The 8,151-nt window shown below is 48.3% G+C and overlaps 1 protein-coding gene across 1 annotated transcript; it reads left to right on the top strand.

Moving 5' to 3' along the window:
* Positions 1–5,194: 5,194 nt before the first annotated feature.
* Positions 5,195–5,722, top strand: LOC102873269 (NADH dehydrogenase [ubiquinone] iron-sulfur protein 4, mitochondrial-like). The gene has a single exon (XM_006893231.1). It carries the CDS (start codon positions 5,195–5,197, stop codon positions 5,720–5,722), a length of 528 nt encoding a protein of 175 aa, XP_006893293.1.
* The last annotated feature ends 2,429 nt before the right edge of the window (positions 5,723–8,151 follow it).

Here is an 8,151-nt window from a genome sequence, read left to right as displayed (position 1 = left end):
TTAGAGGGCTGGAGGCCAGATCCTTTTCACTTTTTTATCAACTTCTCCCCACTTCCAAGGATCAGCTCCCCTTCTCGGAAGGGCTGCAAAGACAAGGAACCCAAGAGGTTCTCCCAGCCCTGGTCAGCTGGCCCAGCCCCAGCCTGGCCTGAGGGTGGCCAGCAGCACCGTGGGAACTCCCTGGGGACCAAGAACTGCCCCAGGGTGAAGAGCAGGCCTCCCTGTTCCCACCAGACAGTCCTCTAAGGAGGACCCATCATGAGGCTCCTCCCCAGGAGAGCTCATATGTCCTCCCAGCTGGACAAAGGCTGCTCCCATGATGCAGTGCTCTGCAGAGACCAGAGACAAGGCTCAGGGGCAGCCCTGCAAGCCCTCACCCCAAGAGCTCACAGGCCTACTGGCTCTTCTGGGTTGGCACTGTGGTGTCCTCACACACAGGAGGGGACAGGGTTGGTGGCCAAGCAAACTGAGGACTCAGGATCTAGAAAATTCTGTGCAGCTAGCCCCAGTCCATGCAGCTGCAGGGACCTTCTCAAAGCTTCTGGAAAAGATCCACAGGCCCAAACGCTCCTGGAACTTGGCAGAGGGCAGAGGCTGCCAAGCCAAGCTGACCCTCAGGCCCACCACGGATGCACTGAATCAAGAGGGAGACTCCTACTCCTGTCAGCATTCCACTGTCCCAGACCCCCGCTCCAATGGCCAGGGGGCTTTACCAGTTCAGACAGGCCGACCAGGCAGGCTGGTTGTTAGGGGGACACTCTCAGCCTCACCTTGTTACAAAGGGGTTTAGTTGGTGTCATGTGGCACTACCTAGCTGACCCTCTGGAAGGTAGTTGTTCCAGAACATTCTGCTTGTGAATCCCTGAACTAGTCACATCAGACCTCAGAGACCTGAGGGTCCGGCTGTCCTCTCACAGGTGAGGGCTCAGGCCCAGAGGTGGAGATGGCTTCCTATGGGTGGCAGAAGGAGCCTGTGGTGCAGTGATTATGTGCTCGGCTGCTAACGTCAGGGTGGCCGGTTCAAACCCACCAGCTGCTTGGTGAGGAAAGGGAGGATTTTCTCTTTGGTAAAGATGTCAGCCAGGGAAACCGTCCGGGGTGGTTCTGCCCTGCCCGTTGGGTCACTATGAGTTCAGCTCTCCTCCAAGGCAGAGCACTGGGCTGAAGAGGCAGGTTGGTCAGCTGTCTAGCTCTGAAACACCCTCAGACAAAGTCTGAAGGGGATGTCTGTGCAGCCAGGGAAGAGACCATGGATCAGAGGACAGGGGATGCCCCCAGTGGGGCGAGGACATGCAGGCTGAGGGGTAGATTCCCCCCAAGCTTAAACAATCCAGGTCTTGCCTGGTCTGTGGAGGACCTGGGGCTGTCCCCCAAACCCCCAGGCAAGGGGTCCTTGGGCTACTCGTCAGAAGGCTCTGAAACTTCGCCCCACCGCTAGGCACCTAGAATCCAGTCCCTCCACAGGAAGGAGGGCACCCAGGTGGCTTCCCTGGCCATTTTCTGGATTCTCAGGAGAAATACTCCAGTGGGAGGCTGAGTCCTGGTGGACGTCAGGGAAACATGTCAGTGATGAAGGTCCTTGGCTCTGACTGTTGTCAATCAGCCCCTCCTCAGAGACCCCACAAACAACAGGTCCTGAGCCCCCTCACCACCTCCCCTGGGCTAAGGTTGTCACTGCACTCACTGAATTTCTGGACACCTGTGGAACAGGTAACTAAAGGTCAACAGTTCTAATCCACTGGCCACTCCTTGGGAGATAGATAGGCAATCTCCTCTCCTGGAGAGTTTCGGCCTCAGTAGACCAGTTACCAACAGTTGGAAGTGACCCAAAGACAGTGGGTTTGGCGTGGTTGGTTCTAATTAGGAAAAAAGGAAACAGAGGTGGCATTGTGTGAAGAGGGGCTCCCCTGTCAGAGCGTTCCAAGAAGACAGGAAGGCTCATTCCCAACAAGTGGCTTCTAGGAAATGTCCAGTCTGGACCAGCGTCCCCAGGACAAGTGGCTGTCCAGGGTCCCTTCCCGGTGCAGAGGCCACGCTTTGCCCAGCTATGTCAGACCACAGAGGTGCCGGGGGGGCCCCCTGTGTCCGTGATGGGCGGGGCCTGGAGTCTGGGCTGTGCTGCAGGCTGAGTTTCCACTCAAAACTTCTGTCCACGAAGCCTTTCCCAGCTGCCTCTGGGCTTGAGCTAGACTGCTGCTTGCTCTGCCTCAAGGCCGTGCCCACTTCCCACAGTCCTGCTTCCAGCAGGAGGGCACCGAGGACCTGCTGTGTGCCAGAGGGACCCAGACAAAGGGCACCCAGTTCACGGCCTGGAGCAACTCAGAGGACTGAGAACCACCTGCTAAGTCATCTCTTCTCTCATTGGCTCTGAAAGCGCTGCCTGAGAATGTGAGAGGCATTGAGGGAGGGTGTAACCAGAAAAACTAAACTACTTCCCATCGGGCGTCAACTCCTACCCCTGGTGAGCCGGGTGTGTCAGAGCAGAGCTGCGCTCTGTGGGGTCTTCAGGGTGGGTTCGCTAGAAGTGGATTGCCAGGCCTTTCTTCCTTGGTACTTCCAGGTGAACTTGGACGGCCAAGCTTTCGGTGACACTGAGGATGTAGACAGGAGGATGGCTCACTAGATAAAGAGCCGTCAGGACTGCAAAGCCTCCCTGCTAGGAGACCTGGGGCGTAGCAGCTAAGTGTTTGGTTGTTAACAGAAAGATTGACTTGAACACACCCAGCTGCTGCATGGGAGAAAGATCTGGGAACGTGCTCTTATAAAGATTACTGTTGTTGTTGTTGTTAGGTGTCATTAAGTCAGCACTGACACATATTGTTATTGTTGATTGCCTTCGAGTCGAGCACGACTCATAGCGACCCTACGAACAAAAGGCTTCAGCCCCTCTACAACTATAGACATTTATCAAAGTTCATCGGGTCTCCAGAGGCATATTATTTAGGAAGTGGATGCCACTCCTGCTTCCAGACCTGTCATAGTATGCTATTGTTATGTGCCATTGTTATGTGCCATTGAGTCGCCTGTGATGCATAGCGACCCTATACGTACAGCAGCTCTGAACCCTTCCCTGTCCTGAGCCAGTCTCACTAATTTCAACACACATACCCCCATCGCCCCACTTACTTCATCAATCCATCTCATCCGGGGTCTCCCTTTCCTGTGCTGTCCGTCCACCCTTCCAAGCATGATGTCCTTCTCAAGGACAGATCTCTCCTGGCCTCATGCCCTAAGTGAGGCAGAGCTTCAAAATTCTAGCCTCCAAGGAGAGACTTGGTTTCACCCTCTCCAAGACACACCTATTTGTTTTCTAGGCAGTCCATGGTATGTTCAAGACTCTTCTCCAGCACCACAACTTCAAGGCATCTAGTCTTCTGTCATCCTTAGCCATTGCACAACAAGTAGTTGATAAGACCATGGCCTGAATCTGTTCTGAATAAAGATTGAAAAGGTATAGAGACAGGATACAGCCCTGGCGTACACCCTTCCCAATTTTGAACCATGCAGTGTTTCCCTGCTCTGTTCTGACGACTGCTTCCTGGTCCAAGTATAGGTTTCACATTAGCACAAGCAAGCGTTCTGGGATTCCCATTCTTCTCAGAGTCAGCCATAGTTTGTTATGATCCATACAGTCAAATGCCTGTGCATAATAAATGAAACCAAGATAGACATTCCTCTGGTATTCTCTGCTTTCAGCCAAGATCCATCTAACATCAGCTACAATATCCCTGGTACCACAGTCCCATCTAAACCCAGCCTGGACTTCCGGGAATTCTCTGCTGATGTGCTGTTCCAGTCGTTTTGGGATAATCTTCAATGAGTTGTACTTAATTCAACAGCTCCTCACAACAATAAATAGTATCCTATACAACAGAGACAACATTTCTCAAAACAAATTGTCAAAAAAACCCAGCACCCACTGCTGTTGAATTGAGTCCTACCACGAGCAACCCTATTGCTGGTGTTCCCTGTTGAGTCAGAACCGACCCACCGCTGACCCTCCAGAGGCAATAAATCGCACGAGAGGAGATGGCTCATCCTTCTCCCATGAAGCAGCTGGTGGATTTGAACCACATGCTTTTGGGATTGCAGCGCAGCTTCTTACCTATGGGCCACCAGAGCTCCACAAGACCCAGTAGAGCAGAGTGAAGCTGCTTCCTCTGGTTTTCCAGGCTGTGAACGTTCACGGGAGTTGACTGCACCGTCTTTCTCACAGAAAGTGACTGGTAGTGTTTTAACCACTGCACCACCAAAACTCCTCAAATAAAACCCAGTGAAATGTAAAAAGAATAATATACCTGGAATGCAGTGCAGCTCCAATATTCAAAAAGCAATCAATGTAATCCACCATAACTTCATTTTAATAATAAAAGCAACAGGATTATTTTAATATTCGAAAAATGAACTACTTGTGTTAAGACTTTCAGCAAAATACTAATAGGAAGGAAATCGGAAATCTGATAAAAAACATCTACACTTTTGCACTAACACCTCAATTCAAAGCCGTCATTTCTTTGGTCATTCTTGTTCATTTTTCAATTTTCACAAGCCTATGAAGTAATTAAAAAGACTATGGCTTAGGGCTGGTGCACCTTAGTCTTTAAAGTGTGATCCTTGCTCTTTAGCATTTTAAAGAGGTCTTTGGGAGCAATAGGTCCTTAGACATTTTTTGACTGCTGTTTCCGTGGGTGTTGATTGTAACTTCAAGTTAAATGGAATTTTTGACAACTTCAATCCTGTCTCCATTTAGCACATGGGTTCAGGGACAGCAGTGACGATGAAGATGAGGCAGAGGTGAGCAACTGTTTGCTTTTTTGGTCCAGGGGGTTGGAATCAACTTGAAGGCACCGAACAACAATAGTGAGCACCAATATTTTTTAACAGTTTTACTCAAATATTGGGACCAAGTCAGGGATATCTGCTCTCTCACTCTAAATTCACATCATAATGGAAATGATAACCACTGAGATAAGAAAGAAAAGTGGATAAAATGTGTATACAAATGTGCATGTGCGTGTGTGTAAAGAAAGAAGACATCCCTATTCCCAGATCAGTTCTGCTGGTTGGACATGTTCACCATACTTGATGTTACTGATCGGTACACGTGCAAAATGTCGAAAGGGCAATGTTTGTTACATGTATTTTTACCACACTTAAAAAGTACAGAGGGTGCCCGGCGTTTCCCTGCAGCAAGATGGCGGTAGCCTCAATGTCAGTGGCGCGGAAGCAAGCTCTGTGGGGGAGAAGGGCAGCCACAGTAGCGGCTATTTCCGTGTCCAGGGTTCCAAGCAGGTTGTCCAGTACTTCTCCATGGAGATTGACACAGGACCAAACTCGAGATACACAGCTCCTCATAGTTGATGAAAAACTGGATATCACTACTCTAACAGGAGTTCCAGAAGAGCATATCAAAACTCGAAAAGTCAGAATATTTGTTCCTGCTCGCAATAACATGCAGTCTGGAGTAAACAACACAAAGAAATGGAAGCTGGAGTTTGATACCAGGGAGCGATGGGAAAATCCTTTGATGGGTTGGGCATCAATGGTGGATCCTTTGTCCAACTTGGTTCTAACCTTCAGCACTAAAGAAGATGCAGTTGCCTTTGCAGAAAAAAATGGATGGAGCTATGACATTGAAGAGAGAAAGATTCCAAAACCGAAGTCCAAGTCGTATGGTGCAAACTTTTCTTGGAACAAAAGAACAAGGGTATCCACAAAATAGATTGGCACTGACTATATCTCTATACTTGACTGTGAATAAGGTCAGCTGTGTTGTATTTATAGTCCGTGTATAATGCATCTCTTAATCTCCTAATAAATTTGAACTTTAAACTACAAAACAAAAAATACAGAGGAAAAGTAAAATTTAAGATACTGTAAGAGATCCTGTGGAAATAAACTGATAAATGCATGAAGAAGTGAGAATGTGGACTGTATGCTGTTGTTATGTGCCAGCAAGTCTCTTGTGACTAACAGCGACCTTATGTGCAAGAGCCCTAAACTCTGCCCTATCCTGTGTCAATCGCACTGTCTCTGACACACTTACTCCCATTACCTCAATCACTAAATCGATCCATCTCATCGAGGGTTTTCCTCTCCTGCGCCGTCCCTCCACTCTCCCAAACATGATGTCCCTCTCCAAGGACCAGTCCCTCCTTGCAACATGCCCAGAGTATGTTAGACAAAGCTTCAGAATCCTTGACTCCAAGGAGCAGCCTGGTCTCACCCTCTCCAGGACAAACCTGTTTATTCTCCTAGCAGTCCATGGTATATTCAACACTCTTCTCCAGCACCACAGCTCAAAGGCATCAGTTCTCTTTGTATCATCCCTAGCCACTGTCCAGCTCTCTGATGCATAGCATGCAATTACAAAGACTATGGCCCAGATCAGGTACACCTTAGTCTCCAGCCTGACATCGTTGCTCCTCAGTACTGTGGAGAGGTAGGTGTCATTAAGACATTTCCAGCTGTCTTAGTTCTCCTGTGCTGTTGGAACAAAGGAATCACAGTGGATGGTTTTAACACACACAAATGTATTCTTTCAAAATGTGTTGTTTCTCTTAGGTGTGGTAAAGTCAATTTTGACTCTTAGCAAAGCCGTGAACAATAGACTGAAACTTTGCCTTATCCTGCATTATCTGTAAAACCTCCTCCCTGCCAAAACCACTATCACAGACACTGTGTCAGTCCATCTGGTTGAGGGTCATCCGCTCTCCCTGACACTCTGCCTTCCCAGCGTGATGTCCCTCTCCAAGGACTGGTCCCTCCTTACAACATGTCCAAAGTATGTTAGACGGAGCCTCAGAATCCTTGCCTCCAAGGAGCCGCCCAGTTTAACCCTTTCCAGGATGAATCTGTTTGTTTTCCTAGCAGTCCATGGTACCCTCAATACTCTTCTCCAGCATCACAGCTCAAAGGCATCAATTCTCTTTCTATCCTCCCTGTCACTCTCTGATGCATAACAAGTGATTGCAAAGACCATGGCCTGTATCAGACGTACCTTAGTCTCCAGAGACACCATTGCTCTTCAGTACACTGAGCAGACTTTCCCATCGCAATACATCTCTTAATTTCCTGGCTACTGATGCCAAGACTTGACTGTTGACTGTGGAGCCAAGCAAAATAAAGCTGTGAACAATCTCAATCTCTTCACCATCCATCCTGATGCTGCCAATTGGTCCAGTGGTGAGAATTTGTGTCTACATTCATGCTAAGCAAATAAAAAGACCATAACTTGGAACAGGCCCACCTTAGTCTTTCTTTAAAGTAACATCCTTGCTTCTTGGTAGCAGATTTTCCACATGCAGCACACCTTGTGATTTTCTGACTGCAGCTACCAAAGGTATTGATTATGGATATAAGATAATACGATGTTGCCTATCGGTCTGGTTGTGAGGATGTAAGGACTTTTGTTTGATTGATGTTGAAGAGTAATCCATACTGAAGAATCTGATCTTCAGTGAGTGTTTGGATTAGAAGCATTCAACACTAACAACTGAAAATGAGACAAGTTGTGAGATTACCTCAAGGAGATCATTGTTGTTGTTGTTGTTATGTACCATTTATTTGGAACCAACTCCTAGCTGACTCTGCGACCTATTTTCAGAAGCGGTACATCACACGGGAAGAAACTGCGCATCTCTCTCCTGAGCAGCAGCTGGTGGGTTTGCACCTTTGAATTGGCAGCACCGCTCCTCAACCACTGAACCACCAGAGCTCCCTACATTATGTATGAAATCAGAAAAAGATCGTTAAAAAGACTTGAAAGAAGGAAATGGCCAAAATGGAAGAACTGTGAAAATGGCTTTTCAACAGAGTGAAGTTAAAGCAAAAGGGGGAACTACAAGGTAAGAAAGATGATGAGAATACTTCACAGGGCAGCTCACGAGGAGAAAGCAAAGTATTACAATGAAATGTTAATGAGATGGAGTGAGGAAACTGATAAGGGCCTTTCTATGAAGACAGTGCTGAAAGCGAAGAAGGAAGCCCTTCCCCCTCCCAAAACTGAAGCCTACAGTCCAAGGAGGCCTCCTGAAGGGCGTCCACAGCCACAAGAAGATCTGCACGTCACCCACCTTCCGGCGGCCTAAGACGCTGAGACCCCAAAGGCAGCCCAAATACCCCCAGAAGAGCACCCCCAGGAGAAACAAG

The sequence above is a fragment of the Elephantulus edwardii genome, unplaced genomic scaffold (genome assembly GCF_000299155.1).
Source record: "Elephantulus edwardii isolate Elephantulus edwardi_28Jun2011 unplaced genomic scaffold, EleEdw1.0 scaffold00126, whole genome shotgun sequence".
Lineage (NCBI taxonomy): Eukaryota > Metazoa > Chordata > Mammalia > Macroscelidea > Macroscelididae > Elephantulus > Elephantulus edwardii.
Note: the sequence above shows the minus strand (reverse complement) of the source record. Positions and strands in the feature narration are given on the sequence as shown.

Coding starts and splice junctions, on each gene's coding strand:
- LOC102873269 (XM_006893231.1), top strand. CDS start 5,195: ATGGCGGTAGCCTCAATGTCAGTGGCGCGGAAGCAAGCTCTGTGGGGG.